The 20,124-nt window shown below is 38.0% G+C and overlaps 1 protein-coding gene across 9 annotated transcripts in view; it reads left to right on the forward strand.

The window, feature by feature from the left end:
• Positions 1 to 17,150, forward strand: part of zc3h13 (zinc finger CCCH-type containing 13) — a 278,860-nt gene extending 261,710 nt beyond the window's left edge. For all 9 annotated transcript variants that reach the window (XM_073863726.1, XM_073863730.1, XM_055205268.2 and 6 more), the window contains 7 exons: positions 1,357 to 1,466; positions 4,567 to 5,793; positions 6,214 to 6,729; positions 6,814 to 6,945; positions 9,173 to 9,373; positions 13,062 to 13,225; positions 16,656 to 17,150. In XM_073863726.1, coding sequence (XP_073719827.1) covers positions 1,357 to 1,466; positions 4,567 to 5,793; positions 6,214 to 6,729; positions 6,814 to 6,945; positions 9,173 to 9,373; positions 13,062 to 13,225; positions 16,656 to 16,832 — 2,527 coding nt within the window. In that variant the 3' untranslated portion in view covers positions 16,833 to 17,150. The remainder of the gene's footprint in view (positions 1 to 1,356; positions 1,467 to 4,566; positions 5,794 to 6,213; positions 6,730 to 6,813; positions 6,946 to 9,172; positions 9,374 to 13,061; positions 13,226 to 16,655) is intronic.
• The last annotated feature ends 2,974 nt before the right edge of the window (positions 17,151 to 20,124 follow it).

The raw sequence follows: 20,124 nt of genomic DNA on the forward strand, positions 1-20,124 counted from the left end.
GTTTGGTGGTACAAAATAAAACGTAGCGCTTTTCTAAGCGGATTTAAAAGAGGAACTATATTTTATGGCGTAATAGCACTTTTGGGAGTACTTCGACTCGCCTGAAAAGTCCGCTCCCCTTCTCACTCTCTTAATGGGAGAGGGAGGGTGTTACTGCGCCGAGTCGAAGTACTCCCAAAAGTGCTATTACGTCATAAAATGTAGCTCTTTTAAATCCGCTTAGAAAAGCGCTATGTTTTATTTTGTACCACCAAACTTGCTCGTATAACTACTCGTCTTAAATAGGAAAAACGTTGATGTGTTTGGTCGCTTCTGACTTTGTCTCTGGATGGTGCCATTGAATGAGTGGGGCTAAGCTAAATGCTATCGAAGCGTCGCAGCGCGCTCCAGCGCTTACGTGCACGCACACAGGTGATGTATCAACAGTTCTTAGTTAAGGTAATAACATATTTTGGTGTTGAAAATGAGTAGACTATTCCTTTAACAGCAAAAGAGCGCAGAGGAGAGTTGAAATCAGCTCAACTTTATGGTAATGAGAGATGACGCGGTTCGGCAGCAACCAATCGGAAGGCGGAATGTTTTCGGCGGCAACCAATCGGAAGGCGGAAACCTCCGCCTGAGAGGAGTTCAGAGAATGCATTCGAGCGTCAGACGTCCACTACAACTTTTCTTTAGCGTCGTTGGCAGGGCAGCCAGAGCTTTTATTGACGCTCTCGCCGGTGGCGGTCTGAATGCACAGTTAGACTTGTGGCTTTGGGATCATTGCATTTCTAGGTTTCACACACATATTTATTAAGTTTTTAGTAATAAAAAATTTTATGCTAAGTTTTTTATTCCAATGTACTTTAGCTTCTCTAACTTTTTTACATTTTTAACTTAAAATCCTGGAAAATGAAGCTCAAAGGGGTGGTTTCCCGGACAGGGATTAGACTAGTCCTAGACTAAAATAAATGTAAGAGCTGTCCAAACTGAAAACAACTTGCACTGACATATCTTAAAATACATCAGTGCCCTTTGTTTTGCCTCAAAATGTATATAAGTAATGTTTTTAGTAAGGCATGTTTATTATAGTTATATGTGTCCTATTAAACTAAGGCCTAGTCCTGGTTTAAACTAATCCCTTTCCGGGGAACCACCCCAAAGTGTCTTCTTTCTAATGATACCATAGTTATGGTATCTGGTTAGGTAAAAACAATCCTTTTAGTGAAAGTACGTATTTTCATGGTTTGGGCTAGAATGGGGGTGCTTTTCAATAGGTTAAACAAAAATTTCAATTAAAATCAGTATTTCATATCCACATGTTTGTTTTCTTATGTAACAGTGTAAAAGATGTATAATTATCCTTTATGTTTGCAGCCGTAAGAGACATCGTGTAGAGAACACGCCCAGTCCACTGCTATCTCCTAAAAGAGGACGAGATGTGAGCCCTGCAGACAGTGAAGGTTACAACAGCATTGAAGAAAAAGGTAGGAGTTCAACTTGGAAAGTTTAATCTTTTCTTTTTTTTACTTTTAACTAGTTGTTCACCGAAATTTCGGATGCCGAAATGTTTACCGAAATGTTGTTCTTAATAAGAAGAGCAACCGTCTTTTCAGCCACAAAGTTAAGCAACTTTTGTTCTTAAAAAGAAACCTGCCACATTTGCTTAAATAAACAACAGTATTTTCTGTGTGTATATAGCAGTTACATTAAAATGTGCATAGCACTGCACAACTGTGTTAAAGCTAAACAGGCTATGTGTTTACAGTTTAAATTTGTGTTAAGTTCTACTGCTGTTTTTGCACTGTTGTTTTGCACAGCAATTTAGAATGCAAGTAAAATATGATTATATGCAACAGCAAAATAGAGCCCCATGCACTGTCATTCTGTGTTTCAGAATTTAGATTCATTAAATTTAAGCTGTGTGTGTCTGTGTGTACACAAATATAAAATGTAAGTAAAAAAATAATTTACGTGCAACAGCAGAATAGAGCCTCATGCACTGCCATGCCATTCTGTGTTTCAGAATTCAGATTCATTAAATTAAAAAATTTTGTGTGTTTGTGTATACACAAATATACAGAAAAAAAGTTTAACATTTTAAAGTTTTTAAAAGAAGTCATTTTCGGCTTCAGTTTCATGTGCAAGGTTTTCAATCTGTGACAATCCACATCCGTCTCACTGCCTTTCATCTATTTGTATAAAATTTGAAGGCAATACTTGAGGAGACCAAAGATTTGCAGAGACATTGCATTTTTAAGCTCTTTCCTTATTCATTCTTTGATTGTGAAGTTAATAATGACCAAAGGTTGTGCTTAACTCTTTCCCCGCCAGCGTTTTTAAAAAAAAGTTGCCAGCGCCAGCATTTTTCATGATTTTCACAAAAGTTTAATGCATTCCAGAAAATGTTCTTCTTTAAATATATAAACATTCAATATATCAAATTAAAGAACAGACCCTCTGCTTTCAAAAAAAAAAAAAAAAACGTTTAATCCTACCTTCATTAGTTCTCGTAATCACCTCTCAAACAAGGGTAGGTTTCTTCAAAAACACCCAATTTTGAGCAAAAGGCTGAGATAATTCCATTTTTGCGAAGGACTTTTGATAGAGATCAGATTCAGATCGATCTTTAAAACATACACAGAGTTCTTTCTCTTTCACGTGAGGCGCAACTTCAGGGTTGTATAAGTTGCGGAAGTGCGCCACCTGGTGGATAATAGCAATACTGCAGAAAGCCGGAAATTCTCGTCATTGGCAGGGAAGCGTTTTCTCTTAATTGATGAGATATCTCGTTAATGGCGGCGAAAGAGTTAATGTAATGTGTACAGGTATGCATAGAACAGTGTATAACATCCATGCTGGTAAAGTAAGTGTACAATAAACATTTTGTATATAGAAAGGCATAAGACATTAATATAAACAAATAATAATAATATAAATTAATAATATAAAGTGCCAAAGGTAATGCACAGTCCTAACTAAATATGGAAAATATTATTTCATATGGCATACATTTTTAAAACATGTATTTAATCATGAACAATATTAAACAATATTATTACCGGTATATGCACATCGGGTGAAGATCATTAGGCTAAACTTAATGGAACACTATGTAAGAAATTTATATCTATTAATCATAAAATGTCCCTAATAAGTCACTAGACATTAAGAAATAATTTTCATTTCAAATACTTATATCACTCACAACAGGGGTATTGCCAGGATATTGACATTTAAAAAGTGGAGTTGCAGCCCTCAACTGATGTTTATGTTGTCATGTTGTGTATTGGCCACCAGTTGTGTGATTGCAGTACCAGTTTTAGCCACAAGTTTTGTGATTGCAATACCAGTTTTGGCCACAATCCTACATACTGTTCCTTTAAATAAAAACAAGCGTGTGCTGCAATAAAGAGTCATTCTATAGGTGACATTTCAGCACTTGACAAACAGAAAGCCACTGCAGTGTGCACTCATGTATGTATTTTTGTAATACACATGAACGAATAACGAACGTTCATCAAGCCGCTCGTAGAAAGTGTCAAGTTCAATGTTATCGGGAAATGCAGCCCAGACCGCCCCCTTCCGTCCAAAGTAGGGTACACCAGAGTTCCGTCCGCTTCCATTTTTATACTCTAAAATGTAATCCTGTGCCGCAAGAATCCTTATCGGCGTTTCACACGGTATGCGGCAACCGGTGCAAATCATGAAGCGGCTACATCTTTTCTCATGTATTGGAAGAGTTTGTGCAGCATGTAGTGCATTTTTTTTCAGGTAATACACATTTTTATCAGTGTGTCATATCCAAATAAATAATGAAAAAAATAAAGTTTAAAAGTCTGACGGTAAGTGAATGACACTTACAGGAGAGCATGATTAGCCTGTCATATTCCCAACCTTATTAAAATGGCTGTAATCTGTTACCACAATAGAACTTGATCTATTTAAAATTATTTCATTGGTATGTCTGCTAATGTGTTTAATTGAAAAGTCGTTATTTGTTTTTCATTTTAGATTAGGAAATAAATAATTTTTTCATCTTGGTTTTAACTTGAAAAATGTATTGAACGAATGATACATGGATTTATCAGGCACACCGCTCAAGCAATAATTTAGAACACACTGTTGCTATTATAAAGTGTGAATGCATTATTTGCAATATTTTGACGTTAACGAAGAACTACATAGAAAAGTATGTTTGCTTGACAAAGCCTGGCCTCAACATTTAAAAAAGTTTGACAGGTTCAATGTAGACTTTTTATTAAGTTTAGTTTAATGGTCTAGCTGACAGTTACCATCTTAAGAAGGTAGCATGATATAACATGATGTTACCATGAAGCTAACATGAATAAAAGAGCCAATCCACATGTCTCTATAAAGTTTTAATGCAGAGATATAGGTCTTGCTAAACTACTACTACTTGTTGTACTACAACTTGTAGTACTACCGGTATTTTATCCCCAATATAATACGAATTACTTAAATGTAACTGGTTGGATTTACTGCTGCGTTAATAGATGTTTTGGTTGACTTTTTAACCTAAAGGTCCAAGATGAATACATTAGCAGTTTTGTTTTCTGTCCCCAGGAGATAAGCGCCGCCTGCTAAGTCAAGTGGTTCGTCCCCAGGAACCCCCCCGCTCACCGGTCTGCTTGTTTACTGATGATAAGAACACTCGCTGGAAGGATGAAGACCACCGTGGTGATAAACAAGATGGCAGCCTACACGAGGTGGTGGATTCCCAAAGTGAGAGAGGACCCGGAAGAGGAGCAGAGCGTCGTGAGGAACATTCTCTAGATGTTTCTGCTAACAATAGTATCTGTGACTCCAGAAGGGGAAAAGAGCAGAGAGACCTCCCCTCTGCTTCCTTGATTCCATCTGCCTCTATAGAGGAGAAAGGCCCTGTGTCTGCTGTTCATGAGGAAGGCAAGAAAAAGCCTAAATCTCAGAAGAAATATGTGAAGAAGAACCGTAAAGAGGAGGAGGGAGCAGCTGGAGGAGGGGAACATGGTAACTTACGTTCCATTGTACCTGAAACGCGCCAGCCTCTTCTTTCCCACTGCAAGACACCCAAAAGAAAAGCCATAGATAGGAAGCGTAAATGCTCTGGTGCTGCACAGTCAGATGTTTCTGAGGATGAGCTGGTAACCCAAAACCCTGTCAGTAAGAGACAACGTGGATCATGTACACCCCCATCAATAAACAAGGATGACCTTCTGTCCCAAAGGCCTTTAACTGTTGGAAGGAGTTCTCTTGCAACAAAAATTGATGCTAACTTCAGTGACTGGTCTGATGATGATGTACCAGAGCGAGCCGAGTCATCCTCTGCGTCCCAACCATCTGGGAGGCCTCCAGTGAGAATACTTTCATCTGAGTGTCCCCCCAGAAGAGGTGCGTGTGGTGGTGGTGGCAGAGACCGTATTGATCCCCCCATCGCCCCCCTGCTCTCTGATGCTCCAATATTAATGCAGTCACTTCCTTTACAACCGTTGCTGCCGAAACACCTGCTGCGCAAATCGCAGCAGGCAGACTTGCAGCAGCACATCAGTGGTATGTCATCAAGTCGAGCATCATCAAGAAGACTGTCCCCACCTTCCAATGAGTCAGCTCACTGTGATGAGGGCCAACAGGGTATGAGATCTCGTAGAGGACCCACCCAGGGCACCAACTTGCGTGATCGTGATCAGCGAGAACGCGACAGAGAAAGAGAAAAAGACAGGGAGAGGGCAGTTGCTAGTGATCACACAGGAGGAGAGAGAAAATCAAGAATTGATCAGCTGCGGAGAGGAGAACCCAGTCGGAGTACCTCCTCAGGTGAGCCTCCTCTTAGAAAATTTCTGTATGTTTTGTAAAAAGTAGTCCAGACTCTAACTTAAAAGGAATAAGCCACATTTGAATGGAAATGTTTGTTTGTAACTTTGGCATATAAATAGCCTTCAGTTAGAATAATGAACTATTACTTGGGAAAGGATCTGTTTTTTTCTAAATAATTCATTAAAAAAATGTGAAGAGATGGTCTGTCATCTGACTATTTTGTGCAGCTAAACTACAAGTTATAACATGAAGATTTTAAAAATGATGTCTAGAAGAGTACTGACTGTATTTCTATGTCGTTTGTAAAATGGCTTTTTAAGGAAATATTTAATAATCAGAAATGTCTGTAGTCTTGCAACTGTTTAGCTGTTATTGTTGTTAACATATGTAAATTTGTACATATGCAAATGTCTTTCTCAGACCGACAGGATTCTCGTAGTCTTAGTTCCCGTCGCAGTTCACCAGAGTCTGAACGTCAAGCTCGCTCTAGAGCTGGATCTTATGACAGCCGAGAACGTGATCGAGATCGTGATCAGTTGGAACGAGAGCGTGAGAAAAATCGTCAATTGCAAAATCAAACCCAACAACGAGACTGGGAACCAGAATCTCGTGAGTGGGGTGGCCGGTCCAGAGACCCCTTCCTTCGTGGAAGCCGGGAGCTAATTAGAGAGCGAGACATGCGAGAACGGGAGCGACTATTACCAGATGGGCTGCTGTCACATGACAGAATGGATCGTGACCGAGCTGAAAGAGACAGAGAACGGGAAAGGATTCTCCCATATAATCTTCAAACTCACAGGGAACCAAAGAGCAGAGCTGAGATGAAGGTGGATAGGGGAGAATATGAGTCAAGAGAAGCCCTTATAAATCTAGAAAACCCTAGTGATAGCTCAAATTTGCAAGAAGCAGCATCTGAGAAAATGGATAGCCTTGATGGTTGGTTGTCTTTTTAATTATATCATACTATAGGCTGAATCATAGAAAGATTGAAATTTTAAGTGTGTTTGTGTGCCCTTTTAGAAGAAGAGGATGAAAAGGGAGACACTGTGTCAGGTGGTGAGGAGTACGAGCCAATCAGTGATGATGAACTTGATGAGATTCTGGCAGACAGTCAAAAGCGGGATGAACAGCAAGATGATGAAAAAAATTCCGGTATATTACTCTTTTTGAAACAAGAGCTTTTAACACACAACCAAGTTCTGTTACAAAACTTGCCTGCCTTTTGTGGTATCATCCTAAGGGGATGGACACACCAAAACTTTTAAACGCTGCTTAAAACGCCTTGAGTACGCTGAATGCCAGCTGTTTTTCAGCCGAGCGCTTTGGTAGCTGTGATACTTCAGCTGTGAGCCGGTTGGTTGCTGTGGTAATGTCCCGCCCCGAGAGCCGGTTTTCAGCGTGAAAAAACCCAGAGCGCCGGTTTTCAGCGCGGAAAAACCCCGCTAGCTGCTTGCTTATTTAAAAAACGCAGAGTTTCTATTGGAAGCGATTGAAACATGCGCCGGCCGCGGGCGTAAGAGCTTTGGTGTGTCCAGCCCCTAATAGTCATTGAATCATGTAATCATGACACTCTACATAAACTCACAGGCCAACTCATAATTATAAGAATGTAATAATAACTATTAATATAAACAATATACATTTATTGTCAAGCCCTGCATAAGGTTTATAGCCATAAATAATGTTAAAAATAATAGAAATCTTCCTCGCTTGCATAGCAGTTTCAAATGATGTAAACATTTATTTGCAGAGTTATGTTAACATATTTTGCCCCATCTTTTGTAGACGTTTCAACTCATTGGCACACATGAATTATCAGTAACTGTGTAGCTGTGGGGTTACTTAGTGCTAAAAAAGGTTGGGAACCACTGTGCTAGTTTACCTATTTATCATATTATTATTATTTTATAGGAATGACGTGTAGAGAGCATGCACAACTTTTGTTTATATTGTTTTGTGTAACCTTTAAAAGTAATGTAATGTTAGCTGACAGAAATATAAACAAAAGTGCATTTTTACTTAGCTCCTGCTGTTTGAGGGAGAGAAGTTTCACAGACATTGAGGGTTCTGTTCTTTATGTTATGTGACTAAAAACTATTCAAACTCTGGGCTATTATTATTATATAGCATTTATTTTAAAATGTTAAGTGCCCTAAAAATAATTTACACAACATTGGTAACACTTGCACTTATTTTCTTATCCTCCGAATTATACTTGTCTATCTTGCTTTGTTGTCATTAGGTTAAACAAAATAATGTTATTTTAGCAGGGCTGTAAAATCATCAGTAGGGCAATAAAACTAGTTTGCAATCACATTATGTGGTTTTGTATAATATTTTTTCATCAAGAGCAGTGTTTCTCAAAGAGGGGGCAAACAACTTCCAATGGAGGCTTACTTAAAATTATTTAATTGCATTATTTAAGACAAATCAATTGGGAGACAGTGGGTCTCATTCACCAAGCATGCATACGCACAAATTTTGCATTTTCATGAATTTATGAACAAATCATGATTAGGGCTGCACGATAAATCGCATGCGATACCACGTACATCACGTCAGTAATGCTGGTTCCTTGATTAGTATTAATTCGCCAACAGCTGCTTTCAGATGGCGCGACATTAATTCCACAGAGCCGTAGTTCCCTGACAAGCCGGGCCATATCGCATACATATCGCAGGCGATACGTCCGTGATAATTAATGCGAAATTGCCCCGATTGTCAGTGAACTACGGCTCTGTGTTGTTAAAGCTGTTCCATCTGAAAACAGCTGATTGCGTTTTAATACTAATCAAGGAACTGGCATTACTGACGAAATGTGCGTGACAAACACATGCGATTTATCGTGCAGCCCTAATCATGATTCAATAACTTATGCTTCAAATACTAGGCCTATTATAATGTATATAATATAGTAATGTTGATGTATAATATTTACGTTATTATATTTTATATTATAATATTTTCTATGCTTGGTGAATGAGACCCATTCCTTTTTAGTGGTCTTAATGGTCTTAAAAGTGAATTTAAAAACAAACATTCAGCCTAAACATTCTATCAATGTAAGTCTATGGGATTTTGGGATGTTTGATAGGCCGGTTTAGGAAAACTGTATGTCTGATCATTTTGAAAATATATAGCACACTTTCTTAGACCATTCTGAAGCTTTCCAATCTGAAGTTTGATGGCTGTAGCATGAAAGCTCTAGAAGAGTTAGAGTTGATAATTTTAGTCTCAGAAGAATAAAAAAAGTTTAGGTTGTATAACAGTATGTTGGCTTTCTCTAGCCAACATCATCAGCAGAAGTTACTGCACTTAATAACCATCTTAAAATGCTACCATCCCAAGTGTTCATAATCAACCATGTGAATTTTTTTAGGGCATGTGGATGTGATTGATGTAGACTGGTCAAGTTTAATACCCCGGCAAAAACAAGAGTTAAGAGCTCCTGGGGCAGCACTGCTCAAATTCACTCCGGGGGCTGTGCTCCTCAAAGCAGGAGTCTCCAGAAACTTGGCTGGGCCTCAACTCCTTGCCAAGGTTACAGAGGTGTGCTGCAAAGAGCTGGAAGATCCTAAAGGTAAATGATTATAATACATTATAGATGACCGACTCTATTAATAATAATGAATTTATTGGGTGTGTGTGTGGGGGGGGGGTGAAGAACACAAACAGCAACAAAACAAACTAGATAGGAACATTTTCCTAAAGAACATGTGAAGTGGTGCTTGCCGTGGCAAAATTCCGGGGGACAAAATGTTACAATAAGGAGAAAATTAGTCAAAAGAGCCCACCCAGATGTTCTGATGCAGAGATATAAGGCTTTATTCCGTTGCTAGGGTACTGTGTTTGGTTGCTTTGGAGAAAATTTGCAACATTTAGTGATTACACTCTAAGCCACAAGTAAAACGGTCCAACCCACATGTCTCTACGATGTTCTGATGCAGAGATATAAGGCTTTGTTTAACCGCTTGCTAGGGTACTGTATTTGGTTGCTAGGGTGTGGCAGTGGCCAATGATGATGCTCCATAGGCTACTTTCCAGCATGAATAATTAAAAAGCAGGTTGATGGGTCTATGTGAAACCATGCAGGACGAGTTACACGCCGAAGTTTTGTCAGGATGTAACAAGAAGAAAAATATTCCTAAGGAATAATAATAGTGGTGCTTTGCATAAATGCAAGCACCACTAATAATATCCCTAAGCAATAATAATAGTGATGCTTTGCATAAATGCAAGCACCACTAATAAGTATGAGCAATAGTAAAAGTAAAGCTTTGCATAAATGCAAGCACAACTAATTAATGTTTCCTACAAAGTATTAATCTGGGCTGCTCTAATTTTAGAGCAAAGTTACCCAACAAGTTAATGTTGCTTCTAGTACTCTAAGGTTGTTTTCACATATGTTGGTGCGCACCGTGGTGCGGCCTCGGAGCGCACCAAAATACTTTGTATCATTTTTCAGTTAGTGCGGTCCGTGTTTACATATATATATATATATTTTGCTTTACTCGAAATGCCGCACCGTACACCATGTGACAACGGTCAGCGCTGTCATTGGTCTCTGACAGCTCTTACCGTCTCATGACCCCCCCCACGTTTCCACGACAACCAGCCTGACAGGGAGAGCGCAGCTATCAAGATGTGGAGATAAACGATGCACGTCTTTGCGAAGTTTCTTTGCTTTAACGCGAAATTGTGTAGCTGTTCTATTAAAGCCTTTCTCACGGAGCCGTTTGCTAGAAAAGCCCGTAATGTCACTATTTGTGTGTGGAGGACAGCTATGCATTTATAAAATCATCAGCTCAAACGTAAAGGAGACAGCGAATCTCTATGCAACGGACCAGGACTGGCTTGTTTGTTGTTAACCCACAATATAACACCCGGCTCACGTCACAACTAGGGATGCACCGATAGGATTTTTTTTGGGCCGATACCGATTTAAGCAGACAACTTCTGGCCGATACCGATATTAAACACTTGTATACAATACTATACAGTTGGTCTATTAGCTAGTTTATTTCTGCATCAAATTATTTTTACTGAACATGGATTGTATCTAATTAACATTCAACTGACAAACATAATAAGAGGCACAAATTAATAAATTAATAATTTTATTAATTAATAATAATAAAACAAATATAATAAGACAACATGACAACCTTCAAAGGTGGTTTTTGCTATTCAGCATTTATTTTATTAACAACATTAACTAATTTTTTTTTTACATATAATGGATTTCTTTAATAAACATAAATAATGCCAGTGCTATTGCTTTAAACAGAGTATAAATATTGCTACTTCAAAAAAGTTGGACTTCTTGCCCCACTAAAGTGCAGTCTGTTTCATTTATTGTCCAAGACATTTGAGCCAGCAGCAGAGCTTTTGCCAAGCAGGAAGTGCGCTTCACGCTCCAGCTCTATAGGTGGCGCAGAGAGACCAACATCCATAGCCAACAGCACCAAACGCCACCAGTAGAAGAGATCAGAAAGAGATCGCCTCGAGCGGAAAGCGGGCCTCCTGCTTTGGCATTCACGCAAATAGTGTTGTAAATAACGTTCAGTTTCTGGCAAAAACTGATTGATTTGCTTCACAAGACATCAATATGTCACACGGAGTTATAGGGGATTACTTTTGTATTAGATATACATGTTTAAAGTGGCAGATCGGTTGACTTGCATGACGGAGCACTGGGTTTTCTGCAAAATATCTTCTTTATTGTTCTACTGATGAAAAACATATTGGATGGTGTAAGTGTTAGTAAATAAACTTGATTTTGAAAGTATGCTACCGTTATATTACAGTTTGTTGAACTTCATTCATTCGTTCATTTATTTACGTTGTTTTATTTAAATGGCCTAAGTTACCCTTTACGTTATCAGTAATAACTATGCTTCTAATTTCTGATACGGGAGTGTTTGTTTGTTAGAAAAATGTTAGGCTAACGTTACCTTATTAAAAGTATTGCTCGTGTTTTGTTTCACTAATGCTGTTCTTGCAGGACGCGTGACAGGCACGCCGCCACATACGCACACAAATTCCTGCCTTTATTAAAGAGAAAAATATGTTCAGTCCCTCCTTCCGAAGCGTTGAATATTTGATTTGATTTCTACTAGAGCTTTGAAGCTCAAAAAATGGTATTCGGAACAGCCCTAGTGCACACCCAAACATTAAATCATTTTCATTGGACAACAGACATGCAATTCATTGACTTTATGCGGTTAATTAATAAACAATCGGTATCGGCCTTTCTCGTGCTATTGCCGATATGCCGATGGTTTCAAATTCATCAAAAATCGGCCGATAAATATCGGCGGCCGATGCATCGGTGCATCACTAGTCACAACGGAAGCCCAGTGGCTCAAACATGTGGAGAACTTCCTGTATTTGGTTCGGCCCGAGGTCCAGCAGTGTTCACACCACAGGTGGGTCGCCCCAGAGTTCGGCAACAGCCGCTCCGAGACCACCTGTTTAGTGCGCACCCGAGTGCGGCTGTTGTGTTCACACTGACCCAAACGCACCGTACTCGGAGCGACACGTCATTTGGGCCGACCTAAACAGTGTATATGTGAAAACACCCTAATTTACTAATTTATTGCATTTTCCTTTTATTCTATAACATGACAATAGAACATTTAAATAGACTTCTTTTCATGTAGCAGTATTAGTTTTATTTACTCTGGTAAACTTCTACTATTTTGCCACTATAACAATTGTGACCTCATTCTAGTAGCAGTACATTTGCTTACCTGCTTCTTGACGCTCTCTCTGCTCCCACTCTCTGCTCTTTCTCTCTCTGTTCTCTCTCTCTTGCTTGCTCTCCCCCTGACTGACAATTATCACACATAAGCATATTGTAATGTAAGAATAGGATTCACATTTTATAACTGTTTATCAATGCATTTCTAATGTGAAATCATTGTGAATTTTAGCGGAATGCATATGGGCAAAACATAAGTAACTTTAACTATATTTCTCAGCTTCTGACGTCTATTAAAAAAAATAGCTGAATTACATATTTTGAATTACATTATTGTTCAGAATTTAGTAACATTATAATTATTATAATTATTATTATTATTATTATCATTTTCATCTGTTTATTGTACATTGAATAAGCAGTGCTGTAACAGTTGGTTTTTTCCATTCATTTATTAGCTTTTGGGGTTAATTTGTAGAAATACTTAAAATTAAGTTAGTACTTAACGTTAACTATGTTTCTCGGCTTCTGACTTCTGACAGCACATACTCTTTGTTTTCCCTAGATGCTGATAAAGTGTTAGAGCATGATCTGGGAGCTCTGAACATGGCTGCACACAACAGAAGAATGGAAAGGGCCAGTCTGCTGAGGAGTTTTGGCTATCGTTGTAAGGCACTGTGTGCGCGCCAGGACATTGCCATACGCAGACAATTGCTAAAAAATGACAGGGTAGTTAATAGTCTTACTCTCTTCCTCTTAAGCTGGGCATACACTGTGTGATTTCAGCAATGTCGTGGTTAAACTACAACTTGCACTGTACAAGTAAATCACATGCAATAAACAGCCGAAGCTCATTGTTTACGTGCTTACACTATATGGTCTGACATGACTGCATAACAACAGAGTAGGTGACGATATGCACACTTGATGCACGAGGAAAAAAGTGACAGTGAGAGAAAAACACTAGGTTTTAGTCATTTTTAAGATGTCAGAAATTCATCTGACCATCAGATTGCTGGTTATGAGAGGTTAATTGCCTCTCCTTCCCCACTGTACACTGCGTGCCACACAACAAAGCAAAGATTTTTTTAACTGGTGGTACATCTTAGAAATCAGCTCAAATTCTGACAAAAATCACACAGTATATGCCTAGCTTTACTAATTTTCCATTGTATAGAATTCCATTAATAATTTTAATCACCTGTCCCTGGTTGCATGAAAATCCTTAAAGGGATACTTCACCGATTTAGCATTCAGCTTTGTATCTGTAGAAACCCGGCAGTATTACTGAATGACCATGTTTCCCTCCCTCATTTCCCCCTGAGAGGAGAGATATCTGCATTTTGGTTCTGCAAAAAAGTCCTCCGATGATGTAATATGACGATTTTTGCATCATCGGAGGACTTTTTTGCAGAACCAAAATGCAGATATCTCTCCTCTCAGGGGGAAATGATGGAGGGAAACATGGTCATTCAGTAATACTGCCGGGTTTCTACAGATACAAAGCTGAATGCTAAATCGGTGAAGTATCCCTTTAAGTAAGGATTTCCCTGAGGGGGGAAAATACCTTACCCAAGGTTTTATACCAAGTATTTTACGATAAGGAAAAGCGATTGCTATTGTTACAAAATCTCAGTGTAAACATTGTACACAAAGCTGGTTCCGTTCATTTGAAGACTGTAAAGTACCGCATGTATAAAATCTCAAGATAATTCAACCTTAAAGCACTTTGCATTGACAGGCGATCAAACCGATACTCTCCTAATAACTGCGTATCACTTTTCTCCAAGGGATTATTACGATCATTAGAAATGCGCCTCTGTACTTCCTCTTCTTAAGTACCTATAACATCAGCCGTGATGGTTTGACGTAAAGGGACCTGTTATGGTTTTTACGATCACAAATGCAGCCATGCTCTCTCTCTCTCTAAGCTGCCCAATCGGGGACATATCGGGACATATTCAAATCGATGAGCTTTGTAACAAATCAGAGCATTTGAGAAAGGCAGGGGTATCTGGAGCTACAAAAATGTATGGTATGTGGAAAATAGTGTTTTTTTTAACAACCAGGTAAAGTGGGATCTAAGGACTTTGTAGGAACGCATTACAGAACTTAAGGGAATACTTTAGCATTTGAGGGTTAATACTGACAGCCGTATTGTTCCTTAAGTGAACCCATGTTTCATTAAGGGTACCCTTAACCCTTCTGCATTGTTCAAATTCACAACCCTTTCACGTTGTTTGGGATCACATCCACTAAATTAAACTGTTGTAAAAAATGTATCGGATAAATATTTTTTTCAAATTGTTTTGCCTAAATCTGTTGATCAACCTAAGTCTTGGTCAAAACAACTAAATGTTTACAAAAATTCCAGGATTTTAAACTTTTTAATTGCCACTGTCTTTTAACACCATAAAAACAGCCATGAACAGTAAAAGAGGGAGAAAAAAAATTTAATCTGATGCTGCACAAAAACTAACAATGCATTTCTAAATTTTGACATGCCCAAGAATGTAATAAAAGGTTAAAAAAATCCAGTCCACAATCACTTTTTATATTGAAAATAAGTCATTTTGTGTGTTTTCCCCCAAATCAATGATATAATTTATGAACTTTGCAATTAACTCTTTCACCGCCATTGACGAGATATCTCGTCAATTAAGAGAAAACGCTTCCCCGCCAATGACGAGATTTTCCGTCTTTCCGCAATACCGCTATTATCCACCAGGTGGTGCCCTTCCACAACTTTTTAAACCCAGAAGTATTGCCCTATGGCAAGCACCTGCATGTCCGTGTCTGTTTTAAAGATCGCTCTGAATGGGATCTCTATGAAAAGTCCGTCACAAAAATGGAATTATCTCTGCTTTTTGCTCAAAATGTGGTGTTTTTGCAGAAACCTACCCATATTCAAAAGCTGATTACAAAAGAAACACTTAAGGTAGGATGAAACGTTTTTTTTTTTTTTGAAAGCAGAGGGTCTGTTCTTTCATTTGGTATATTGTATGCTTATATGTTTAAAGAAGAACATTTTCTGGAAGGCATTAAACTTTGGTGAAAAACGCTAACGCTGGCGCTGGCTGGCAACTTTTTTTTTAAACGCTGGCGGTGAAAGAGTTAAAGAGTTGGATTCAATTACATTTAAATCCTGTAATTTTGTAAACATTTGGTGGTTTTGATCGGGACTTGGGTTGATAAACAGATTTCTGAAAAAATACCTTGATACATTTTTACAGCAGTTTAATTTAGTGGATGATGTTTTCGTCCCGAAAATAAAGAAAGGATAGTAAATTTGCCCACGGGGTATTGATGAGTTTTTGAAAAAAAATTAAGCATTTTCCCAAAATATGTGTCAAAATAAGATTTGTCATTAAAAATCATTTGCTGAAATAGAGAAAGTTGTGGCCAAACTAAGACTCAAAAGCACTCCCTGACGAAGGCGTGTTTGCCGAAAGCGTTGGATTTACCATGTCCATAATTTTAAATAGGTTTATTATGACCAAGCCATATTTATAAAGGCTTTTTACTTTTTTAGAGAGTGCCTTGGAGTTTTTCTTTGTTTTTGCTATACCACTTTTTTCCTATCCAAAGAGCACCTTGACTTTTTAGATATTTTTTGAGTCCGGGCAGTGCTCCTTTTTTGATATTTAAGACTCAAAAGCACCTCATAGTGGATGAAAACATCCCTAACAGTACATAATGGTTAACCTTATAACTAAAATAGATTTCTTGGTTAAAAGGCTTTCATGCAACTGGGCACTGGGCTGCTAAAATTGTGTTCTGTTTCAAAATCTAATAAGCTGCCTAAATACAGTATATGGCTATTTAATGGATCATGGGCCAGAAGGAATGTTCCAAACAGTGGACAACAACATTGAGACAATATTCTAATGCAATGTTGCATTTTGTATCATTCTCTGAAAAGGAAATGCCAGATGCATTGCCACACACTTAGTTAAAAACTTATCTAAAATGGTGTATAAGATCAAAGTTAAATGTAGCTTGAAAGGGGTGTATGCAGTGAGGCACTTCACTAGGACTTGGAACAGAACCTTTATTTTCCAGAAACAGTTACTTAATACTATTTTTGGTCTAATTATTAGTCAACTATCATAGGCTTTAATGTGAGGTATAATTTATCTTTATTTCTTTACTCTTAAAGGGCACAACCAAACAAATCTACACATGTGCTCCAGTTGTTGAAAGTGAGCTACTGCAACTCAGTGTGCAACTTCTTAAAAAGAAAATGTCTTCCAACCAAACTAGTGGTCAGAAGTCGTCTGATTCAGGCTCTACATCTCAACAGCTCAGCACACCGGCAGAGGTGTGCGTTTCCTGAGCACATTCCATGAGTAGAAGACAAAAGTGCAGAATTCAAGTACAGAAACTTTGAGTCAAGTGTGGTAAAGACGTACTGAATAAGATTTTTCTTATTTAGATTTGTTTGTGATTTTTTGTAACATCAGATGTGTGAACAACTTTGCTGAATGTGATGTGTATAATGTGTACTGAAAATGCAAAAATGCAAGTGATTTTGTTCATGTATTAATGCATGTTACCCTTCTTTGTCAATTTTGTTTTAAAAAAATCTTTGTAATATCTTGTTCAGCACTCTGTTTTGTCTTTGTTTTAATAAAACGACAGGATTCATAATTGATAGGTGGTTTTATTATACTTGTTTTAACCATATGTCTAATTCAAATTTAGGACACTAATATGTCCTAAAAAAAAACCTACTAGTTCAAGTCAACTCAGCAAAACATCCTTTTTTAGGATACTGGATTTAACAGAAAATTGTCAAATAAACTTTACAGATCTTTATCTGAATAATGTTCACGTGTTTATTTGGTACATACACAGTCATACACATTACCATTTGTGAAATTTGCTCATCCTCTACTATGCTTCCATCAATCATGAGTGGTCAGTGGGGCTGTTTGCCCCTTCCTCATTTTTTAAATAACATGTATGTAATGTACATACACCACTATAACCTTAAAGGTAGGGTAACAGATTTGATCCTGAAACATTTTTAGTTATGCTGGTTAAAAGTCTCCTCACATCCTGATAGCAATTACTGTGTTAAGTTGTTTAAATGTATTTGTAGAAATGTATGTCATCTGTGAAAGGCGTAGGACCAAAAAATGTTTAACCAATCATAGATTTCGGTCCGAACGGACGTTTCCTTTTTGAATTCCCACCGCTCAGCGAGTCCACGCAGACACCATACGTCATCGGCGCTAGCATTTTTCAAAATGTGTTACCCTACCTTTAAGAACTAATTAGAACTAATGGTTTACAGATGGTGCAATTAATGGAACAGTTCCAATAACTAAAACATTACACAGACCTTTATACTAACATTGAAAAACAGCAGAAGAAACATTCCTAGGACACATCAGATAATGACTGTTACTTTGGATATCTTGTCATATGTGTAAAAGCATGTCAATACTGCCTAAATAAATGTTTAAGATAGAAAAGATTTTTTTATGCTCAGGGGCATAGCAAGCTTTTCAAAAGTGCAGGATATGTATGGACAGGAGGAGAAGCTTGCAGGCAATCTTAACTGTCTATAGTCCTGTCAGAATGCTCCATGTCAGTAATCATTCCGGACAATTTCAGTAAAGATTACGGCGACTTGTACCTTCTGTAAAAGGTCTGGAGACGTAAATTTCTTAATTTCCTGTTATTCAGCTATTTTAGAATTACATACAATAAATTCATATTAGTGTTATGTCCTACCGTATCTATCTAATATATATATATATATATATATATATATATATATATATATATATATATTAATTCCTCCCAAGGGTTTTTGTTCTTCTAGGAGTTTTTCCTAGGGGGTTTTTTCGTCCCAGGGAGAGTCAGCCAACTTTGGCTTAACTTAGCACTTTACTGTATACGCTACATTATTAATATGCTCGCTTGTACGGTTTAACCTTAGCCGCTATCTCTACTTCTTATATTATCTATTGATTTTCTGTGTTCTCCTCTACATCTTCTCATGTAAAGCTGCTTTGCAACAATTAACACTTGTGAAAAGCGCTATATAAATAAAATTGAATTGAAGCGAATGTTGTTGTAGATAACTAAGTAGTTCTATTGTATTTACATCTCCTTTCTGTAGTTTCACTCTGTTTTTCAACAGATACATCGTGGTGTGAAATAAAGCAGCATTCTCCAAAAGCTTATGTGTTGGAAAAAGTTTATCTGTCTGTCGAACTTTGGGAAGAGTGACGCCATTGTGAGGGCAGAACAGTGAAAAGACATACTCAACAGTGATTACAGCAACAGTCAATGAACTTCCTTCTTCTCAAACAAACTACAGTAAAATGCTATGCATGAAAAATAGAAACGAAATCAAAACTATTTATGCACCACTTAAAAGAACTAAAACTAAACTGAAATAAAATAACACGTTACAAAACTAAATAAAAATAAAAACTAATATTTTTTTGAAAACTATTATAACCCTGGAAGAGACACGCTTAGAGGCTACATTAGAAGCACTCCAGCAAGAGAAAGAGGCAGAAGCTGCCTTAGCTAAAGCTAGAGCATATGAAGCCATTGATGGAGCTGACATAGAAAAGTCATCTGACAATGAATGTAACCAAAAGAGCTCAACTTTCTATGCACTGAAGCGGACTGCTAAATATGTTCAGGATCAAAATGCTTACAAAAAAAGGCATCATCAAGCTTCAAAACATACACAACTACTTCAGTGGGCTGACAGAGAACAGCAAAATGCTCTTCCATCTTATAGGCAGTCTATTCAATATTCTCAAGAAACACCTCAGCATGTCAGTTCATACAGTGAGCCACTCTTTCAGTCACAGAACCCACATGACAGTATTCGACCTATCCGAGTACCTGAAAAAGAAGAAAATATTCAAGATAGAATAACTCATTACACTCAGCCATCTAATTACTGTACCTCAAACAGGAATTACTCACCTGATGTGGGAAATGAGCCACATGCTGAAAAACCTGAAAACTCAGAGATATTACATTTAGCCAAGTTCTTAGCACGCAGAGACCTGCTCACTGCTCACCTGCTCACTCATAAAGTTTGATGACAAGCCAGGGAATTACTTGGCATGGAAATCAACATTCTCAAATGCAATAGAAGACCTTAACTTAAAACCTTCTGAAGAGCTCGACTTGCTGACTAAGTGGCTTGGTCCAGAATCAGCCGAACATGCTCGCCGAACAAGATCAGTTCATATTAATTATCCTGCCATCGGGCTCAGTAGAATTTGGGAAAGACTGGAGCAGTGCTACAGCTCTGCAGAAGCTATAGAGTCAGCAATCCTAAATAAAGTTGACTGCTTTCCTAAAATCTCTAATAGGGACCCACAGTGTCTCAGGGAACTAGCAGAATTACTGTCAGAGATTGAATCTGCCAAAATGGATGGATACTTACTTGCAGAGGCGTCATGCCCATTCAAACTGAGGGGGCACGTGCCCCCTTGGTTTTTTTGAGCCAATGGATTTTGCATCCAACCTCAAAATCAAATAAACGTCCATTAATCTGTTTTTTGACTTTTAATCTCTTTAATATGCACAATATTATACATTCTGTGCTGCATCCTTGTCACTTTTCGGAGATTTTCGCCGTTTTG

The sequence above is a fragment of the Misgurnus anguillicaudatus genome, chromosome 3 (genome assembly GCF_027580225.2).
Source record: "Misgurnus anguillicaudatus chromosome 3, ASM2758022v2, whole genome shotgun sequence".
NCBI classification, from domain to species: domain Eukaryota; kingdom Metazoa; phylum Chordata; class Actinopteri; order Cypriniformes; family Cobitidae; genus Misgurnus; species Misgurnus anguillicaudatus.